Source organism: Chenopodium album, chromosome 23 (assembly GCF_948465745.1).
Source record: "Chenopodium album chromosome 23, dcCheAlbu1.1, whole genome shotgun sequence".
Taxonomy (NCBI): domain Eukaryota; kingdom Viridiplantae; phylum Streptophyta; class Magnoliopsida; order Caryophyllales; family Amaranthaceae; genus Chenopodium; species Chenopodium album.
This window is the reverse complement of record NC_137856.1, coordinates 4,487,367-4,508,180: the sequence shown is the minus strand read 5'-3', so window position 1 is coordinate 4,508,180 and position 20,814 is coordinate 4,487,367. Positions and strand designations below refer to the sequence as shown.

At 34.2% G+C, this 20,814-nt stretch overlaps 3 protein-coding genes across 5 annotated transcripts; 1 reads left to right on the top strand and 2 right to left on the bottom strand.

Annotated features, from left to right (window-relative positions):
* Positions 1-518: 518 nt before the first annotated feature.
* Positions 519-6,653, top strand: LOC145608553 (uncharacterized). 2 transcript variants are annotated; one of them, XM_081664166.1, is made up of 8 exons: positions 519-710; positions 2,024-2,076; positions 2,207-2,288; positions 2,375-2,416; positions 3,026-3,372; positions 4,016-4,150; positions 4,346-4,519; positions 5,158-6,653. In XM_081664166.1, the coding sequence occupies exons 3-8, from the start codon at positions 2,243-2,245 to the stop codon at positions 6,121-6,123; spliced, it is 1,710 nt and encodes a 569-aa protein (XP_081520292.1). In that variant the 5' UTR covers positions 519-710; positions 2,024-2,076; positions 2,207-2,242; the 3' UTR covers positions 6,124-6,653. The 2 variants fall into 2 exon arrangements, with proteins under 2 accessions (XP_081520292.1, XP_081520293.1); XM_081664167.1 differs by having other exon boundaries at positions 2,189-2,288.
* A 1,389-nt stretch (positions 6,654-8,042) lies between these two features.
* LOC145609309 (uncharacterized) lies at positions 8,043-11,129 on the bottom strand. Its single transcript, XM_081664822.1, has 5 exons — positions 10,834-11,129; positions 10,384-10,432; positions 10,185-10,285; positions 9,968-10,075; positions 8,043-8,479 (listed from the first exon to the last, which is right to left on the bottom strand). The coding sequence occupies exons 1-4, from the start codon at positions 10,909-10,911 to the stop codon at positions 9,968-9,970; spliced, it is 336 nt and encodes a 111-aa protein (XP_081520948.1). The 5' UTR covers positions 10,912-11,129; the 3' UTR covers positions 8,043-8,479.
* A 3,397-nt stretch (positions 11,130-14,526) lies between these two features.
* LOC145608451 (glycerol-3-phosphate dehydrogenase [NAD(+)] GPDHC1, cytosolic) lies at positions 14,527-19,269 on the bottom strand. Of its 2 annotated transcripts, none has more exons than XM_081664066.1 (5): positions 17,464-19,269; positions 16,503-16,625; positions 15,866-16,113; positions 15,047-15,186; positions 14,527-14,949 (listed from the first exon to the last, which is right to left on the bottom strand). In XM_081664066.1, exons 1-5 carry the CDS (start codon positions 18,116-18,118, stop codon positions 14,817-14,819), a joined length of 1,299 nt encoding a protein of 432 aa, XP_081520192.1. In that variant the 5' UTR covers positions 18,119-19,269; the 3' UTR covers positions 14,527-14,816. The 2 variants fall into 2 exon arrangements, with proteins under 2 accessions (XP_081520192.1, XP_081520191.1); XM_081664065.1 differs by having other exon boundaries at positions 16,503-16,724; positions 17,464-19,264.
* Between the last annotated feature and the right edge of the window lie 1,545 nt (positions 19,270-20,814).

The window sequence follows — 20,814 nt, the reverse complement described above, 5'->3', positions numbered from 1 at the left end:
TAGAGAGAGAAAGTAATAAAAGTACATAGGAAAACAAAATTTACATAGGATATTTAAATTTGCACAAATATTGTTGCAAATTGGTGGGAATTATGGTAAAAATTAATATTAATGGTTGTTGGAAAAAGCAAATAGGGTGAACATTTTGGGACTAAAATTTGCCCATAAGAGACTATCAAAAGGGGGCGGAGGGAGGATTAACCAAGCAAGACATTTGTTCTTGATTTGTATGGAGTTATGAATCCGCATCCGACCCGCCCAATTGTCGTTGTTATCGAGCAATGAATTTCCTATTTTTTTTTAGATTAATTATCATTATCTACTGTATTATTTTTACAAGAAAATCCCAACAATTAGACTTGAATAAAGTATGAACTACCTCATTAATTAATCCAAAGGCATAACTTGTGCGAGGAGATAAATTAAAGAAGAAGAAGAAGAATTTAATAAAGTGGGTCCAACATCATACTACCTTTATTTCCACGTGTTCAGAAAATGACCCCAAACTCAAACAAATATTAAAAAAAAAATAATAATAAATTAAAACAAACAGTTTATAAATAAATCTGACGTCGCCAACCCTTCTTCTCTAATTCAATTCACTCACTAGTCATTAGTCGTAGTTCCAGGCAGCTTCTACTCTCACTTTGCTCTTTCTCACTCTCTCTCTTTCTCTCTTTCTTTTCTCCCCCAATTTCATGAAACCCTAGGTACTCTTTTTATTTTTCTCTTCAATTCTTCTTCTTTCTTTACAATTTCTGATTATTTTGACTTTACAATTTTCACTTTTGTTGATTTACTATAATTTTGTATTTTTATTGATGTTCTTGAATTTCCATTGTTGATTGCTTCACGCTTCAAACTAACTGCTGAATTGTTTCCTTTTTTTTTTTTAATTTTTTTTGGTAAAGAAATTGATTTTAAGAAGTGAAATTAAGAAAATGTCGGTAATTTGATGAATTTCTGAAAATCAGTGAGTTAAATTTTTGGTGCTGCATTTTCCGATCGTTTTGAGTTTGATTTATGTATTAATTTTGTTATTTGGTGATGGAATTGCAGTTAATTTTACTCATGCAGAAATTCTAAGTAGTGAAATTGAATGTTTGCTGGAGTTGCATTTGCAGATTTGATCAAATTGTTTATTTTATGAATTGTCTCATAATTTTGCATTTTTTTTTTATTAGAATTTTGAATCTTTTTCTTACTGCTGTAGTTTGAAGATGTTATAATGTTCAAATTGATGTACATTAATTGGGATGAATTAAAGAAAAAGTTTTTGAGCTTGGCGTAAGGAAGAGTAAATCTTTATCGTAAGAAGCTTAACCTAAATTACCCTAGAATAGATGTAAACGTGTTCAATTTTGGTTTTATTAATTATAGCTATAATGTCGATATCATTCCGTTAGGAAGATTAATCATTTGTAAGAAATAACCAAAGAAGTCATGTTTGTTGTATAAATGAGGAATTTAGGTGGAGTGGAATAATAATCGGGCTAGAATGGGTATTTGGGGCAATGGAGGGGATGTTAGGATGTGGAGGAGACATCTGGTTCAGGGTAGGCCAAACTTATGCGTAAAAGGCTGAATAATCGAGTAGTCGTGAACCCTGTGATCTTTGATTTGAGGAAAAAGGAGAGAATTTGTTTGATGATTAAGATTTGCTAAATTCGACTAAGGTGTTGTATTAAGTGATTAGTGATTGCATCTTTAAAGTTATCAAAACGATTCTCTTGAAACCCTAGAATACTTGCAGGAGTCCCTCTGAAGCATATGTTCTTTTGTACTAGTATAGAAGGATTTACTGCTCTACGTTAATTTAAGCTTATGTACATATGTAGGGTGATGATCTTTGCCCTTGGTCGTTTTTTAATCTATGGTAGGATGTAGGAAGGAATGAAGATTGATGTTTATTCAGAATTTTCAGACTATCTGATGCATTGATTGAATATCTGTTTATTTTAATTTGTAATTTGTCTTCCATTTGCATTTATTTGTGACAAACCAAGTGCTTATACTTTGGCAGATCTCCAGCTTCCATCATAGGAAAACAAGATGCTGTCTGAGTTAAAATGTCATGTAAGATTTTAACTTTTATCCTCTCTGAGATTCACTTTCCATTTTTCAGTACAGAATGAATCACATTTTTTTAATGGAAGCACATTCTTCCTTGATTTCTTTGATGATATAGTGTGTTAAGATGATGCAGAAGTATGGAGCTAATGATGTCTGCATGGCGTGACATATGTTACTTGACTTCATGGATTTCTATCCAAGAATTATATCTGGCGGTGAGAGTTTGAATCTCTTTATTCTGGTATTGTTGTGGCTCTAGTGAACTAATTGCATCTGATACCTATGATACATTATCCTGCAGGACATGGGTGGCATTGTAATTTTCACTTTGGCCACGGATACGGTAAATAATGTATTTTAGTCTTGTTTGTTAGCTCTTCTCTCTCATATGTGTTGGCTCTGAATCATCCCATCTAGCAGTCGCAACAGCTTTGAGCCTTGGATCTAATTCCTCCCCTTACCACATGCTGTTGAAGTCTTTCATCATAAATTCAAACTTATATTTGATAATACATGTGACAAATATGTTGAATCTAAACACATTTTGGGGTGTAACTGCTGCATATACACATTGTACACAGATTAGTTTTTATACACTATGTAGTTCCTCTGTCTTTTTTGTTATCACTCAGTGACAAATATGTTGAATCTAAACACATTTTTCTCATTTCAATTTTGCCAAATTATAATTTCTATCACATATGCCAAATCTAAATATCGATATGTAAAAAATCTAAAATTTGATATTATGAAAGTATAAATTGAAACAAATCTAACAAGACCCCACGTGACTATAATTTTTCCTCAAGTACTAATCATAAAAGAGAGTTAAATGGAGTGTGGGAATAGTGCAAAAGTCAACTATTGCAACTAAATAAAAGCAGAGGGTGTATTTTATCTTTTGATTTTGTCATCCTATAAGAGTAATGATTCTCTTTTGATATTATTTCAGATATCATTGAAGAAGATGTAGCAAATGAAAAATCTTGTGTGCAAGCACTACGATATTTGATAGCTAAAGCAGATGCTGAAATTGATGATCTTGAAGATGAATTGGCTATCCTCCAATGTCAACTGAAGTGGGCTAAATCAGATGGGCAGAGGGATCCCTATGAAGTCTGCTGTGCTACTTTCAAGCGAAAGATAGATCTGCTGTCTAAATCAATTAAGAATGCGAGAGATAAGAAAATACTTAATGAGCATGACAAGGGCACAACAAAAATCCAAGCGCCAACTGAGAGAATCTATGACATCATTAGTACTTTAATTGAGCAGAATTTTTCCTCTCCTGATGAACAGGTCTGATTGATTGTTGTCTTTTCTCAAATTATATTCTTGTTAGAATTATTATGTTTTCAGCATCCACAAAACTCTTGCATTTTTTATGTGTATGACATTATCTACCACTAGTTGAAGATACATAATCATTGTTGGATACTCATTTTTTTTTTTTTAATAAGACAATGACAAGGATAGAGCAAGGTATCCATGCAATTAACTTTGTGATAAAGCCAACATAATAAAGAAAATCTATTAGTGAATATAGACCTTTTTTTTTTTTTAAGAATATTTGAACTTATGTACTACAGATTGAAGCAAACCGAGTCCAGTTGTGTGGATGACATCTTATGTAGATGCTATTTTTAATCCTGGGTACTTGGTCTATAATGTCCAATTTTCATCATTTGATAACATAAATTTCTACGTTACAATACTTTGCCTTTTGGGCTGAGTTAGATACCTTTGACATCTCATTTGGGTGTTTTAAGAAGAGGTGTTGGATTAGTTTGCTAGATCGTCACTCTTTTTTGTGCACTTGCTGCACTTTAAGTAAATAGTTTGTCTATTCATTCCTAATCAAGTCCGCATGTTACAGCTATTTTGTCTCTATGCCTCAGTCAGCTTGAAGACACACCAACCAGTTTTTTCTTTGCCATGACAGGTGGAAGACAGGTCTAATGAATTGAATTTGCTTATAGATTCTGGCTCAATTGACACTGAAATGGAAAAAGAAACAACTTTTGAGTCATGTGCAGAGTCCAAGGAACTGTCGATAGAATTTGAAAGGCTATGCAAGGTGCTTTTTAACTTTCTCTATTTAAAGTCAATCACCTTATCAGACTTTCACCTCTTATCTAATGTGATCCTGGTTCTAGACTGTATGTTGAACTGATTGCTACTTTCTACCGCAAGATTAACATGGTCCAAAATATTTTGATCAGCTGGCCATGCTTCTGTCTGAGTGATTTTATTGTTTTCTTTGGATGAACAGCCTGCAGCCACTGTTTCTGAAGAATCTTGTTCAGACGCTGCCCGATATGTAACAAGGGACTCCATTGAGGCTAGAGATATCAATAAGACTAATGTTGAAGTGACTGGGCAAAAGAAAGATGTTGTTTATGAGTGCACACCTGCAGGGAAAAATGTTTTCATAGCTTCTGTGCAGGTAAACTTATCCTTCACTTTAAATGCATCATATCTCCAGTTTTTAGGTCTTAGGTCCTTTCATTTTTGCAATGATAACCTCAGGTTTTTCAGCTGTGACTCCAGCTTTTGAACTTTCTGTTGTTTGCCACATTTGGGAGTTGAGAGTCCTGCATTGATTATTTACTTTCCTTCTATTAATCAAGATGTTAGGCATGAATTGTCAACCTTATCCCCAATATGATTACTTGTGAGAAATGAGACCTTTGAAATGAGACAGAAGGAATGCTGCTTTGGATTTCTCCTTTAGCGAACACTTACTAATCTACTATTTGATGCTCTGCACTAAATGACCTCATTAGACCAGAATTCAAGACAGCTATGTGGACTTCAGGGCTTAATTTTCCTATATCAACCAGCTTAAGGTTTTCTCCTATAGCAATTAGCAAACACCTAATCTTGTGCGCTAGCATTTATCCTTCCATCCAAAATTAGGGCTTGATTGTCCTGTATCAATAAGCATTAATAGTTTGTGGACTCAGAATGTTTGAAGTGTCGGAAAAATGCTCAGTTGATCTGCTATTCTAGTGATATAGTTTGATTTCTTTTTTACAAGGTAGTTTCTAATTGATTAGCTGGATGTTTGCATTTTTTCAATAGGCTTACAATGATATTGTGAACTCAAAATCAAGAGCTTTGCATCATGGAGAAATTGAGGAATGTGTGACTGGATCGAAGAACAATGGAAGTAGCTCTTCACCTGTATCTTCAAAGACAGAAGTGATTGTAAAGGTTGAAAAAGATGATGATATAGATATGAGCATTCAACTTGTTGCTGCTGATTCCCTTTGCAATATGCAAGATCTTGAAAGCGAAGATTCTGTTGAAGGTCATCATCAATTGTTTAAAAAAAATCAATCCCAAAGAAATAAATCCAGTTTACGTTCAATTCTAAAACCGTCGGGGCAGAAAGTACAGAAGAAACATGTCAAAGCTGTCAGACAATCTAACCTGAGCCTGATGCTAATGCCACAGAAGAGTGGAAAGAGGGAAAACCCTTCAAAACCAGCTAACTTCGGACAATCAAATTCACCCGCCCTTCTGGTTAATGAGGGAGTTTGTTCTCTTCCAGAAGCGATTCAGCAGAGAATACTAGGAGACATAGCTCACACAAATCTCCCTAGGCTCTTAGGACCCATGATGCTAGAACCTCAGGAAGTTAGCAGCAAAAATGCCAGTATTCAGTCTCATGAAGTGACAGTTTCAAAGGGGGGTGATCTTTGTGCAAGGAGTAATTTGTCTACAACATTGCAGAAGCAGCTAGTGTTTGGCCTGGAATCACCTCTAGCCGCAGAAGCGATACCTTTACTGCTTGATTCTAGTTCAGAAAATGTGCACACTGTTGAAAGAAAGAATGCTATTGCAGAGGATGTAGAATCAAAAGAGCTTCCCTCCTATGATAAAGAAAGCCTGAAATCAAAGCTTTCTCAAGATTCTGATTTCTTGAACAAGATGAGAGTGCCAGAACTAAAAAGTATTTTGAAGTTTTACAATGTCCGCCGTATCTCTAAACTCAAGAAAGAGAACATGATTGAGGAAGTGACCAAACTACTAAGCAACTCATAAAACTACAAGCTAGAAATGTACAGGAAAACAATCCATTTTTTTTTTCTTCTAACCTGCTTTTTGTCTCTGCAGTGTTTTGCTCATTTTGTCTGGGCTTGCTGTGGGATTATTTTTCAAGTCCCGGTAAGAAGTTGGCTGTAGGTATACATTGATGACAATATACATCATACAGAGTTTACATTGCAGATTGTTGCTAGGGTAAAAATATGTAGGGTCTTCTGATGCTGTCATTTCTTGTGTTTCCTTTTAATGTTCGCTTTGTTCTACAATGGCACTGATGATTTATGTACAGAGCATATAAGTGAAACTGGAATTATGTGCAGCAAATTGAAGAATGATCATTCTATAGTTTTTCGTCTTACAGGGTTATTTTCATTTTTCATCCACACTTGCATCGTGATCAAGAATGTTCTAGATTCAAACCAGACAATGTGTAATTAATTGGTTAATCCTTGACTTCTTCACTGAGTTGACTAAGATATTGCAGCAAAAAATTGCATATCTCTGGGGGTGATAAATGTGTACTCTATATCTGAGAATATACGAGAAAGATTACTGTGCTTTTCATGGGCATTTCTCTGATACTTTTGACATATGTACAAGTCCTTTGGGGTTTATTTTTTACCCAAGGCCCTAACCCGAGAACTCACACAATCACTACTTTGCCATGACGAACAATGAGCGTAGCCACTGCACAAGTGTCGTGATTTATTTGAACAACCAACTATCGAAACCACCTACCACAGCTTGCGTTGCTATTGGTGCTTTAATACTCTTGCTCCAACCAGCTACCTTGCTCTCACATACACTAGGGCAGTGATTGGTGGCAACCAATATCCTAGCCCGCCAAAACTCTAAAAAAAATGGACAATCACATCCTTTTTCAATGTTATTGTAGGTGCTCAACTTCCAAACCCTTCGTGTGCCTCCCACAGTCCCACCTTTCTACTTAACTACTCGTATAACGTAGTATCCACACAATTGATTATAGTATCGTGCACACTAGAATTTCTAGTCAATTCAAACAATTCACATAAAATGGGAAATTTTCAAGCAGATTTTGCTCAATTTTAAGAAATTTTCTTTCAAATTTCAAAATATCAAAATGGGTATGTCCCATACACGTATAGGCACATGTATTGGGTCTGACTTTCATTTGGCCCCAATGTGCATTCAAGAAAATAATTTTCAAGCTTCGAACATGTTTTTCACATCAAATTGCTATTTTAAGCCCAAATTTAATGCATCAACAGTAAAAGTGAAAATTCACTATTTCAAGCGATGAAAAAATTTAAATTCACCATTAATAATGATTACAAGAAGCTGAAAAGTCGTTAAAAGTGCTAATTTAAAAGATTCTAACAAGCATGGTTTGTGCTTCCTCCGTTTTTTTTAGTTGCTACACTCTTGTTTTCACGGTCTCCTAGACATTTTTTTAAAGAGGTGAGAGATAGAGAGAAAAATAAGAGGGACCCATGTGAGTAGGAGAGAGATAGAGAGAAAGAAACGTAAAAATGGGAAAGTGTTCCAACTAATAGGAAAGTCTAGCAACTAAAAAGGAACCGATGAAATACTCCCTCCGTTTTTTTTTTTATTATTATTATTTGCATCACTTTCCTTTTCGAGGTGTTTTTTTATAAATGCATCAATTTTATATTTAATAATTTTATACTATATTTTATCATTTTTCTCTCTTACTTTAAACCCCACTCAATTTATTTTATTCTCTCTTCCATGGTCCCCACTAAAATAATAAAATTATCTAGTCTCTCTCACATACTTTCTCTTTCATTACCCATCTTACTATTACTATAATAATTCATTCACAATATTATATAACACTCCTAAAACTTTGTGCAATCAACAGTGATTCAAAAGAAAAAAAAAACGGAGGGAGTAGTAAAAATCATTGTTCCGCATTAGAAAGGTAAAGCCGTAAGGTTTATTTTGCTATTGCCAAAAAAAAAAAAAAAAAGAAGTGCACTAGAGCTTAGCTGCTTAGCATACTTACCAGCAGTCTAAAAATGAGAAGTGTAATCACACTATTATATAAAGCCTTAATGCTACAATGTAGCCCCAAGAGAGAGGACAACAGCATTACTAGCATACATAGTCATCAACACCATAAGAAAATTTTCACATTCTTTGTTAAGTTTGAAGATCAATAACCCACCTATATCCACAATGTCATCAATTCAAAGTTTTTCAAACTGCAGCCTAACTGCAAGTTTAATTACCTACCCTTCTTTCTACAGACTCCTAGAAAAATTACGCTGAAGTCGATCCAGTTCTAAACATGGCATGCGCTTCAAAAGCTTGCTGCACCGAAGTAACTTGAGATTATACTTTGTCTAACCTGCAAAAAAGGCAATCAGCATAGCATCAAGGAAGCTTTCTTTCATGCACATAATTTGGTCTATAAAATGAACAGATGCACATTTTGCAAATCTCAACATTATTTAAAGAGTTAAATTCAGTGGAACTTTGTCTTCAGTACAAGGTAAAAATCTCTTATCTTTGAAACACACACCATTGTTTTACAAACAATTACTTATAAAGGATGAATTTTCCATTGTTTCAGTCTACCTCCACTAAAAATTTGTGTACCATGTTTCCAACAATATCACATGGACATATGAGAGCAGTAATCATGTATTTCTGTAACATTCGCAAAATACCCAATCATATTCAGTATTGGGAGGTCACAAGTATAGTAATAAGGAAAAGCGTACACATCCAAGACTGATCTAACAAACCGAGCATGCCTAGTAAGCCTATTGTTTCACAGTATAGTCAATGTAACCAACAGAAACATTTGAGCATAGATAGCAAGGAAGACCTGGGTTATGAGTTAAAAGAGCAAGACAACAACATATCAGCAAACACATGGAACTTCTTTATGAACTTGAAATCTCAGTTGCCATGTGAAAAACCATAGTTGACATTCACGTTCAACAAAGCAACTCCACTACCAATCCCAAAGCTCAACAGCTAGAGTTACTCATATGCATGTTCAAAACCAGAGGCATCAGTGCATCACAACATCTAAATACTAATATAATGATCAACAAGTGCCATTATATTACTCTGTGAAGCTGCTAGATCTTACATTCTTACTATACTAACACCGATCGCCAACAAATGCAAATCTTGCCATCAGTTGGTGTATCTAGGATGGCCAAAATGTATGCTTTACTCTAACCCATGGAGACTAGTAGAGTGGCCAGTTCTAAATGTGGTTATAATGCATGGAAATTACATATAATTATTCCCTCCACCTGGAAGTAAATCATGTAAAATATGATGTCTGGCAAAAAGTAGTCATTGGAGTATATCTTACATGCTCCTCTAAGCACACATTTTAATTAGCCAGTCAAAAGAAGACTACATCCAACTATCCTAGTATGAGCTAAGAAGGAAAAAAAATATAGGAAAGCATTTAGCAGACTATTAAGTACTCCAAGCAATTCTTCACTAAATGAGACACTTTGATTGATAGATTTTAAGAAGTTTCAACAGAGAACACTTTCAGATTAAAAAAGAACCATCAAAAAGGATATATTGCCACAATGGTGTCATATAAAAGATCCAAATTGGGCAACAAATAAGTAAAAAATTTATTAAGATTTCTTTTAGAAATTATACAAGCAGTTTCCTGGAAACGTATCTCATGGGAACAGAAGCACTCCAACTACTGATATACTTTCAAAAAAACAACAGACAAAACGTGCCATGTGAACTCTCCAATGATTTCAATTCAGCATGACCATGCCTTTTAGATTCACATTAATATTATGATCTAGTATACTTGTAAGTCTTTTATTAATTTGAAGAGCCAACTCACCTATTTGGTAGTCAATTGCTCCAACTTGAGATCAGCCTCTTTGAGTGATCGGACAAGGTGGATCGTGCGGTAGTCCTTTTTATTATTCTCAACAGTAAGCTTAGCAACCTGCATACCATCAACATGAGTATAAAATTATCTTAAAGTTCCTTTCGTATCTCGTTAAGTTAAGGATAACCATAGAAGAAAAGACAACACAATTTTTAAGCATAAGGACCTTCTCTTTCTCTGCGGCTAACTCTGCAGTCACTTCTTCCAGCTTCAACTCCAACTCTTTCACCTTCTTCGAACTTTCCTCATTGCCAGCCTCAGGAAATTCTGTTTATTCATAAATGCTATTAAGAAACTAAATGAAATATTACATCAACCACATTTTTGGCAAGGTACCAAGGTTAATTAAAGCTTTTGTTCCATACCCTTCTTACTCAAAACCACGGTATCAAGCTTGAGTTTCGATAGGCGTTCCTTTGAAAGCAAATAAACACACTATTAGAATCTCCTCTCATTTCATCTGAAAAAATAGTTACTGCTATAAACTTCCAAGTAGACTATGGAAAAAGGAAGTTACTTTTTTGTGCAATAATTCACGGCATACCCATTATCAACACAGTCTCAAGAGTTCAGCAATTATCAAATGCAGAGCATAATGATCATTCATGACTTTCAACATAAATAATCTAATTTCACAAATATAGGAATACCAACAATCACAAGCAAAAACCCCATTTCAAAAAAAGCAATTATGAACACAATCAACAAAATAGACAGCAATAATCAGAAAAATATACTCATAAAATCACTAAATTGGTAAATTATTCGAAAAATGGAGCAAAAAGAAATGGGGAAAATTATAGAAGAAAGCAAACCTCGGCTTCAGAAGCTCTCTGGTAGAAGGGTTTGAGAAGATCTTTGAGACCCTCGTTTGGAATCGCACAATTTGCCATTGTTGGTGTATCTCAAAAACCTAAGAATTTTCTTCTTAATCTAACGATTAATAATTTATACTATTATGAAATTTGGGTGTTTTTTTTGTGTGTTTGTGATGGCCGCCAGCGGCGTCAACAGTGGTGGTACGCAAGGACGGAAATGCAAATGGTCGGGTGCCCGTAGAGGATATGTTTGTATATTATACGCTCGATGATATTCCCTCCGTCCCCTTTTGATAGTACATAATGAATTATGCTTAACTAATCTTTTGGACAATCGTGCTTAAATTTAGTTTTTGTGTAAACCAAAAACCATCAAAATACTAATCAATTCTCATTCTCGTAGATTTTTCACTTCCTTCGTTTTATTTTATAACCAAATAGGCACTAAGATTTTTCATTATGTGCCCAGATGTATAATTTGTAGGAATTTGTCTAGAACTATCCGTAAGATAGGGTGTTATGTTAACAACTACCCATTTTTTTTATAATTGTTTACACCTACCCGCAAGATGGAAAACGTTTGGGTAGCACTACCCATTAACGTTTTCCGTCTAATTTTCACGTTAATGGGGCCCACCATTAACCTTTCCCATCCAATTTACTTCCCCAACTACCTTTTCTTTCTCCACTCTGCTCTTTAATCCCTTTCCCTCCAATAACAGTCAAAAATTCAATTGAAAAATTCAAGCAATTGAAGACAATTGTAGGTAATCTCTCACACTTTTCTTCTAATTCATTGATTTTCGCGTTTGTTTACAAGTTTTAATTGATTGGAATTACAAGAATTAGGGTTTAAATTACTGTTTTCAATTTAGGGTTTATGTGTTCAATAACATTTGGGGGTTTTGATTTCTAGGGTTTGGGGGGTTAATTGAGTAATGGGAATTAGTAATGCGGGCTTTAATAACTAAATTGACATTTTATTTTGTAGGATGTCCAATTCTTCATACCATTCAGCTATGCGATTTCATCCAAACAAATGCAATTGTGGCATTCCGCCTAAACTGGAGACTTCGTGGACTACAAAAAACCCTAGGAGAAGATGAAGCAAAGACAGGGATGGTAGGGCTGTAATTCTGTAAATTTCTGAAAAAGGGACGAAGATGATGGTTTTTGCTGATTAGTTCAGAAAGGTTGAAGATCAATTGAAGAGAGTGGAGTGATAATGGAGGAATATTAGAGGAGAGAGAAAGGTAGGTGGGGGAATAAATTGGGTGGAAAAAGTTAATGGTGGGCCCCATTAACGTGTAAATTCGACGGAAAACGTTAATGGGTAGTGCTACCCACACGTTTTCCATCTTGCGGGTAGTTGTAAACAATTAAAAAAAATGGGTAGTTGTTAACAAATCACCCCATCTTGCGAGTAGTTCTAGACAAATTTTCCTAATTTGTATCACCTAATAAGCTTATTGTCTTTCCTTTATAATAGTTCCTCATATCTATTTTTGTAATTTGAACGTAGTATTTGGTCCATCTTGTTTTAATTTACTTTTAATTATTTTTGACAAATTAATTTCTGTTAAATGAAGTAATTTTTAAAAAAATTAACTTTATTTAAAGTTGATCGATGATTCGTAAGATAAGTTGTACTTCCTCCGTTCTTTTTTACTTGACCCGCTTTGACTTTTACACTATTCATCACCCCTCCTTTGACCATCTTTTGTGAATAATATGTAAGGAAAAAAATATTCATGTAAGATCTTTCTGAATTCGTCTCAATAAATACTATTATAATATATAACATTTATAATTTTTAATTATAAATAATTAAAGTTATTGACCGTTAAACTTTTGCATTGGCAAGCATGATAAAAGAAACAGGTCAAGTTAAAAAAAAAATAGAGGAAGTAAGAAATTGGTTAGATGAATCTAATAGAATCATGACACCAACTTCGCTATAAGAAATTGGTTAGATGAATCTAAGAAATTGGTATGACTTAGAGCGTTTAGTATGTGTGTAGGCACGAAAAATTTATATTAGTGCCACATCGGATATTATATGGATCAAAAGTCAATTTGTTGACTTAATGGTTTGACTATTAATTTAAATTATTTAATTTGGGTGAAATATATTAAAATAGCCCATTTTATTTAATTAAATTATAAAACCCAATATATATATATATAAGCTAGACCATCATAAATGGGTTGTCAAGCCCAATTTCTAATGTATGTCAAACCCTAATCTGAGAGTCACTCTATAAATAGAGCTCTCTCTAGTTCATTAGAGAGGAAATAAAACAGAAAGGAAAACCTAGAGAGAAAAACCTAGAGTAAACAAGGAGATCAAAATACAGAGAAAGCTTCTCAAATATAAAAAACCTTTTTAAAGAAACCTCTCAAACACTCTAAACCTCTCTCTAGAGAAAACCTCTCATCAAATATTCTAAACCATTTTAGAGAAAACATCTCAAACCTAGAAGAACAACAAGCATTCGACGTGTCGTTCTACTCTAGAAGATCACCCGTAGAAGATCGAGATCAAGCCTCGACGGCCCTCAACACGGAAGAAAGAAGGAATTCAAATCAAGAACATCTGTTCAACCTCTACATCAAATATTCATTAATCGAGATCAAGCCTCGTCGACCCTCAATCAAGAATTCAAGTCAAAGGTCTACGTCAACAACAAATTAAAGGTCTACATCAACATAAGTCAAAGTTCTGCATCAAATCTTCGATCGAGATCAAGCCTCGACCGCCCTCGTTCAAGAATCAAGTCAAGTTGTGAATTACGTCTCAGTGGAGATCGAATCAGAGGAGCAAATTAGGGATTGTACCCAAAATTATCAAATAATAAAATTAATTCTTTGTTGCATTTGTATTGAATCTATATTTTGCAGATTTAAAATTTGTGTTTACAATGTGAAAATATGAATTGTCGAGTTGGTAATTAAATAATGGGAATTTGATTGAGAATTTAGGAAAAATTCAATAAAACAATGATAATTCTCTATTTGGATTGTAACAAAAATTGACAGGAATTAAAAATCAAAGTTTCAATATCACCCTCATAAATTTCCGGTCTTTTTGCTTTTATAATGACAATTAGTCTTTTCGTATCTTTCTTCCCAATTCCCATCTCAAGTACATGCACTCTTTTGCCTCCTTGGTAATAAAAACCATGGGAATATCATTTACAATTACCATTCCTACAACAAAAATTGGAATATACCAAGCAACACTTAATCTAATGGAAAAATTCGCATCTCACGACCATAAGATTATGACATCAACCCCATTTGAAGCTCTTTGGTGTGGAGATTTCGTTACCCTTCCCTTTACCAACCAAAAAAAACATAAACATCAACCTTCTCAATTGTCAATCCCAAGCCTCAATTCCCATAAACCAAACACCCCCTTAAGATCATGTCTAATCATTCTATTAGCCCACTTTTGTAGGTGGGATATCCTTGCATGAGGTAGACCATATTAATGCTGATTTACAAAATTTCATTGCAATGCATTACAATCTCAACAGAATTTTATTTTATTTTATTTTTTTTTTTTTTTTTTTTTTGTGAAAAAAGATACTTGTACTATCTCAAGAGAATATAATAAGAAGAGAAGGCACTTGTACAAAATTTTATAAAGAAAAATATTACACTTTTTTTTTTTTTTTGATGGGAAAGTTACAAAGAATTGATGTTTTATTTGAAAGCAAATTTCACTATACATTTGGAATTTTGGATGTACAATATAACCTTGACTTTTGATTCAAACAAATATAACATTGTATCTTCCCAATTACATCTTCTCAATTAAATAAGCAATAACAATGGTGATACTGCTTGTATGCAAACTGCATCTTTGACCTTTGGTATAATAGCTTTATTATAAGAATATACTTCATAAATCATTATATATGATGTGGAAGTGTTATTCATTCTTTGATCCACTGCATAATTTAAAAAATTGGTTATCATGAATCTATAGGCTTCCCCAGGAGTGAAGGCATGTAGAAGGCATGTGATTGAGCAATTTCAATTCGATCCCGAGGATCATTCATGTTCTCATCCCTCAGTGCTTGGAGAATGTCTTCTGAAGATTGTTCCCTGTAAATATTATCACAGCAGGCAATTGACAAACTAAGCATCAGTAATATGTATCTTGCAAAAATAGATAATTAATCTGGCAGGTGTATAAAATCACCTTTTTATGAGTATCTTGTATAGTGTCTTTAGGATCGGGCATAACTCAACAGGAGCGACTGGCTTGCGTTCTCCATGCCGAGACACATTCAAAGAGGATTGACTCAGGAGCTCATAGAAAGCTCCAACTGCTGAGACACCCTGGATAAATTCAAGCTCAAAGTCATTATACAAAGTGATTAAGACAACAGTGTCCATCAAAGTGAACTAATGCTAGCAAGTTTGCATTATGTTCTTACCAACTATCAGATTGCTTATTGATCATAATCATAAATTTTACCAACAAAAAAACAAAAAATCCAACCCGGAGTTAATCCCATTGATGGCATGATCCTTAAATGTCCAGATTGGCTGATCTATCTTCGAGAATTACTGAATTAGGTGTCCTAAGTCCTATCTCCTAACCCCACATAAAGTACCAATTTTGCTGGGAAATATGCCGGAATTTTTTCATTAATTGAGCCCCGAGCTTGTGGTCCTCCTTTGGTTACGGGTTCAATTGGATGAACATTTAAAGTTAAGGTCTTTAAACTAAAAATTTAATATAGAATTTAAAGTTTTTGAAGAACATTACTTCTAAAATGTATATATAGGGACCACTTTACGAGATAGCCAGACTGTTATGATTGTAGAAGTATTTAAGGATAATTGGGATTCTGGATTTCCGGAAGCCTCTGGTCCCATAGTATTTATCAATGATGGTGACCAAAAGATGCAGCTTCCTTGCTGCTCCTCAGTTGCCTTCAGAAAACTAACAGCCTAACAGGTCATGATATCACTACCCCTAAAAATAGAAATCGAAAGGTTTGCAATGAATTACCTGAATCATCCCCTTGCCGCTGATGCTATCACCCATATCCAGATTCAAACCACCCTTTGCCAGCATTTGTCCATACCATGCATTCCGTCCTTTCAATAACGTCACATATGTGTCAGCCAGCAACGGCCCAGCAAGCTTCTCAGGATCCTCAGCCAGCAAATGAGTAATGAATATCATTTCTGATGTACAATGAGCAAAATAAACTGATTTGCTGGTAGCACTTTCATTGGTGAGGGCAGCTACCATTCCTGAAAATATAAACAATGGAGGTTGAACTTGGATTTATCATTTTTGATTTAGGTGACAAATTTTGTATTTATACATTTTATTTAATCTGACAATACATCCTATTTAATCTGACACATATGAATGATTCACTAGTGTCAGAAAATATAACATTCAGGTACCTTTTTAATATGAACTTCACAGTAAGATACCTTTGTAACAACTGCTCAGAAATAACAAGGCACCTCAGCTCATTGAAATGTAATCACTTTTTTAGTACTACATTACTAGTCAATGATGTCCCAGGTTTTCAGCAAAATGTAATTATAAATGTTTCTAACTCATCAGCCAAAATTTTCAGGAACATATAACTACGTGTTAGCTCCAATAACCAGAAGATTGTCAAACTTACCAGCTCCAATAGCATAGACATTCTTCAGACCACCCATAACTTCATGAGTGACAAGGTCACTGTTATCCCACACTATGAAATGGGGTTGCCTTAGAAACTTTGCTAGATGTTTCCTCCACTTTTCTGCTCCACATATACGCGCATTAGCATATTCTTTATTGTAGATCTCAGAGGCAATATTTGGTCCACCTAGATAAAGGATATTTTCCATCGGTACCCCAGCTGCAATGCACGAACAACTGTGATTAAGATTTGATAGAACAAGGCGTGCAAACATAAAACTGATTTCTAGGAGTTTGTTAGATGAAAATGAGACGTAAATTGTTCAATAGATCACAAGTCTACTGGGGTCTACAGTATAGCTAGCAATTTTGCTAGAACATGACATTCATTAATTATTAGGGTCATAACTTTTCTAATTAGCACATCTTTCATCTTCTTTAGGTTTCTGCCTTCTTTCCTTAAACATGTAGTTGCCTTATAAACAAGGGAAGCAGGATGATAACAGGAAGCAATTATCAAACAGTTGGCACAAAGAGAAGCGTCTGCCATCAAGCTTTTCTTAAAAGTAGGTCGCCACTTGACATCTTAATCATGAATTCATGATCATGAACATTCAATTTCTTCTAAACTCTGAGAAGGCAGAACAAGTTATGACAACGTTAAGTGCAAGCTATTCCAAGTAATCTGCAGTGAACTATATTTAGTTAAGGACTATGATAATGGTAAAATAATTTAATACACCCAAGGCACACCTTTACTAACTTATTTCCTCAATCCTCACTAGTATTGTTGGGAGAATTCAACAAGAACATGTTTTTGCTCGAAATGCCACAAGTTTTTAACAATTTAGTAACTTAAATGGAGTGCATCAAATCAGCAAGGAAAGATAAATAAGAAACAGGCTGAAACAAGTGATTTATATACAACTAATCAAAGACGGAGAAAGAGATTTTCTCACTTGCTCGGTGAATCATCCGTGTGGGAGTGATTATGTGGGGAACTGGTTGCAATGCAGCCTCAATTCCCTTAGACAAAGATATGATTATTGGAACTGTGAGCCTTTCCTTCCAATACTTGCTGATCTCTTCAAACACTTCACGAGTCTCGGTCGAAGGCAATCCATTCACAACAATGTCTGCATCCCAAACCGCTTCCTGTAAGTTGGTCACAACCTTCAAGGGACAAAGTGGAGTATCAACCATGTTTAGGCAGAATCCATCCCTTAATATCTCATCTGCATAAAGTGTTCGATCACCCAACCTCGCTTCAACATACTTCAGATATGCACAACGCCGAATCAATCTCCTTAATACATCCTCTCTTGAATTGATCACTTCAAAGAGATGCTCAGCAGTTGGTCTATCAACTGCTCTTCCACACCTCCTCCATATCCTAATTTGTATCTTATCACGATACCGACCATAACTATCTTGCAACAAAGCTAGAAATACACTACCCCAAGCACCAGCCCCAACACCGGCAATTCTTAAAGGATCACCGTCAGCCTTTCCCAATAGCCTTCGAAGCTCATCGAGCTTTTCCTCATTACCATTATGATTATGAATTGATCCATTACTATAACCATTATTCATGACTTCAACACTTCCAACCATATCTTCTATATCAATCAATTATCAACACCAAATACAACAAAACACCTCAAATTAACACTACAATAACCCCAAAGTCTTGTATTTATACCAAACAGGCAGCCTACAATTTTCTAGCCCACTTGTACTAAACAATGCTTGCTTCCTTAATAACACTAGTAAAATTCTATCAATACCCGCTTCGAATTCCGAAATCGGTATTGCTATTCTGATCCTATTACACCAAAATTCAACTCTTTGTATCCCAAATTAGAATTCAATCAATCAAAACAAAATCTTGATGTCTAATAAAACATAATCTTGATAGGTGGACTTTCTCACCTAAATCATAACTAATCAAAATATACTTGCTAATATAATTTTGCCCCTAAATCTTATTACCACTAAGAAAAATAACAAATCAATTAAAGAGTTGAAAAAACAGCACATAAACAACAAATATTGCCAACAATATCCTTGGTTTTTCCGTCAAGTTTGTTCATCTACTTAGCTATACTTCCAAAACACTAAAACAAAAACAATCTCTAACTAATTTAATAATAATAATCAAAAATCAAATTTCAAAGTCCAAACCTTTTTCTTGTCATCTTCTTCCTTCTTCTTCCCTAGTCAAAACGGCAAAATTATACATTAAAAAAATGAAAAATTTAATCTTTAGAAAAACCCTCAAAAAACCCACTAATTTAATCAAAAATCATGCAATTATAGTTGAGAAAATTAGGTGCCCAAAATCTAAACCCAGCTCAAAAATGCATTAAAAAATTGTGGGTTTTGGCACATGTATAATAAAATAGTAGTTGAATTATATAGAAGAGAAATTCAAAATTAGAAGAAAGATTAATTAAGGATTAATTGGGTAGGAATGAAGAAGCATTAATAGAAAATACAGTGTGCCAACTCCCCCAACGGTCATTAAATATCATGGGAAAATGTTGTTGTTAAGGATGAGGAGGAGAGAGAAAATCACAGTTTTCAGTCTTTTTCACATTGCCCATGCCTACCCAATTCAATTTTTGGAGCTAACCTTTGATTTTTCGGGTTTTTTTTGGCAGTTTTTTTGGCCATTTTTGTTGAATTTGTACTCTGTAGTCTGTAGTTCTGCAACCCCCATACCACTGCCTTTTTCCAAGACAACTTTCTGTTTTTGCCTCTTTTGTGAACAATTGAACGTGCACTGTTTTGATGTTGAGCCCAAGCTTGTGGACTTGTGGTCTATGAAAGCTAACATTGGGGACATTTAACTCGCTCTTGATTAGGGGAGAAAATTAGACTACTTGATTCTAAGGAATTATGTTCGAGTTTATTAAAATAATTTTAGTTCAACGAAAACATAAAGTGATGAGAAAAGGAGTGTATGATAATTAAGAATACAAGCAATGCTAAGCTTTTGTTTTTTTAACGAAAGCAATGCTAAACTTGGTAAAGTATTTCGTTAATTTTACTTTTTCCTCACTTTTCCCTTTCTCTTCCTCATATTCAACTAAAATCTAATGCTAAATTTGGTCGGAAATTTCACTCGTTCACAAATACATTTCACATGTCAGATTCTTAGTGGACCAAATCTTTAAAACAAAATGAAATGAATTGTGGCATTACAACTACAGTTGTTTAGAAGATGTCGAAGTTTCTAGGCTTGCCCACTAGCTTCCATAATAATGGGAATATTAGAGTTTTCAAAGATTGATTTGACCCGAGAAATCGATACAAAGTCAGCAGCATTTATATTTGATTTTACCTGAGAATTAAGGCTATCAAACCCAGCTCGAAAATGATGCGATGTTAATCATACATTTGAATTAATATGTGAATTTAAGATTTGTCACAACCAACTGAAAGAAATTAGACAACCGATGTGGACTCAATAACAACAAGTATATTGAATCCAAATAACAATTGACCTAGTAACAACATAACTGATATAAATCGAGTAAGAATGCAAACATTGCAATCTACTTGTATATGTTATAGTTTGATTAAAAGGAATTCCACTCAAATTCAACTTCAATTCGAAATGTTAGACTTGAGTGATTGAGTCAATGAAAGGTGGTATTAAGACCCCTTATTACCGGCCTTAAGTACTTACATATCAACCACTTAACTCCTTCATTCAACATGTTTATTTTAGCTTAGTTTGGAATAATTATTGTAATTGTATATCTTATGTGTACTTAAATTTATGTTGTTACACTTTTAGTACTTACATGGGATATGAAATTAATTTATTTTTTTTTTTTAAAAAAAAGATATTTGACAGCTCGTTCTGGGATTTTAAAAGCTATTAATACATCAAACAACAACCAAAACAACAATTTATAGAGATTAAGATGTTTTGAATCACATATCTTTATCTTCAACAAATATATCTTAATTGTAATAACTTGTAATATTTTTTAAATCTATCTCTAATTTTTCCCTCATGAAACAACTTCCATATACAGTTTTAAATAAGTTGAGAAGGACAAAGCTCAAGAGAGAATTTAAAAGTAGGTAATTTATGGCTTTTAGCCAATCTCAATGAGTGAAAATTCACTACTTCAAGTACCAAATTACAAGAACATTCATAAAGCATACAAGGTGAAAGTAAGAAGTCATGGCTCACTAAGCTAGGGGTCACTCAACCCTTGGTTATAAAGAACTACTCACAAATATTGACTGAAAACATTGCATGCAAATGAAAGAAATCAGAAGAATGCAAATAG

Bases quoted from the DNA above. Each gene is read 5' to 3' on its own strand.
- LOC145608553 (XM_081664166.1), top strand. From the start codon at position 2,243: ATGTTACTTGACTTCATGGATTTCTATCCAAGAATTATATCTGGCG. The intron at 2,289-2,374 runs GTGAGAGTTTGA...ATTATCCTGCAG, and splicing joins TCCAAGAATTATATCTGGCG to GACATGGGTGGCATTGTAAT. The intron at 3,373-4,015 runs GTCTGATTGATT...TTGCCATGACAG, and splicing joins TTTCCTCTCCTGATGAACAG to GTGGAAGACAGGTCTAATGA.
- LOC145609309 (XM_081664822.1), bottom strand. From the start codon at position 10,911: ATGGCAAATTGTGCGATTCCAAACGAGGGTCTCAAAGATCTTCTCAAA. The intron at 10,433-10,833 runs GTTTGCTTTCTT...TTGCTTTCAAAG, and splicing joins AGAGAGCTTCTGAAGCCGAG to GAACGCCTATCGAAACTCAA. The intron at 10,286-10,383 runs GTATGGAACAAA...ATGAATAAACAG, and splicing joins CGTGGTTTTGAGTAAGAAGG to AATTTCCTGAGGCTGGCAAT.
- LOC145608451 (XM_081664065.1), bottom strand. From the start codon at position 18,118: ATGGTTGGAAGTGTTGAAGTCATGAATAATGGTTATAGTAATGGATCA. The intron at 16,114-16,502 runs GTAAGTTTGACA...TTATATTTTCAG, and splicing joins TGTCTATGCTATTGGAGCTG to GAATGGTAGCTGCCCTCACC. The intron at 14,950-15,046 runs GTGATTTTATAC...TAATATTTACAG, and splicing joins TACAAGATACTCATAAAAAG to GGAACAATCTTCAGAAGACA.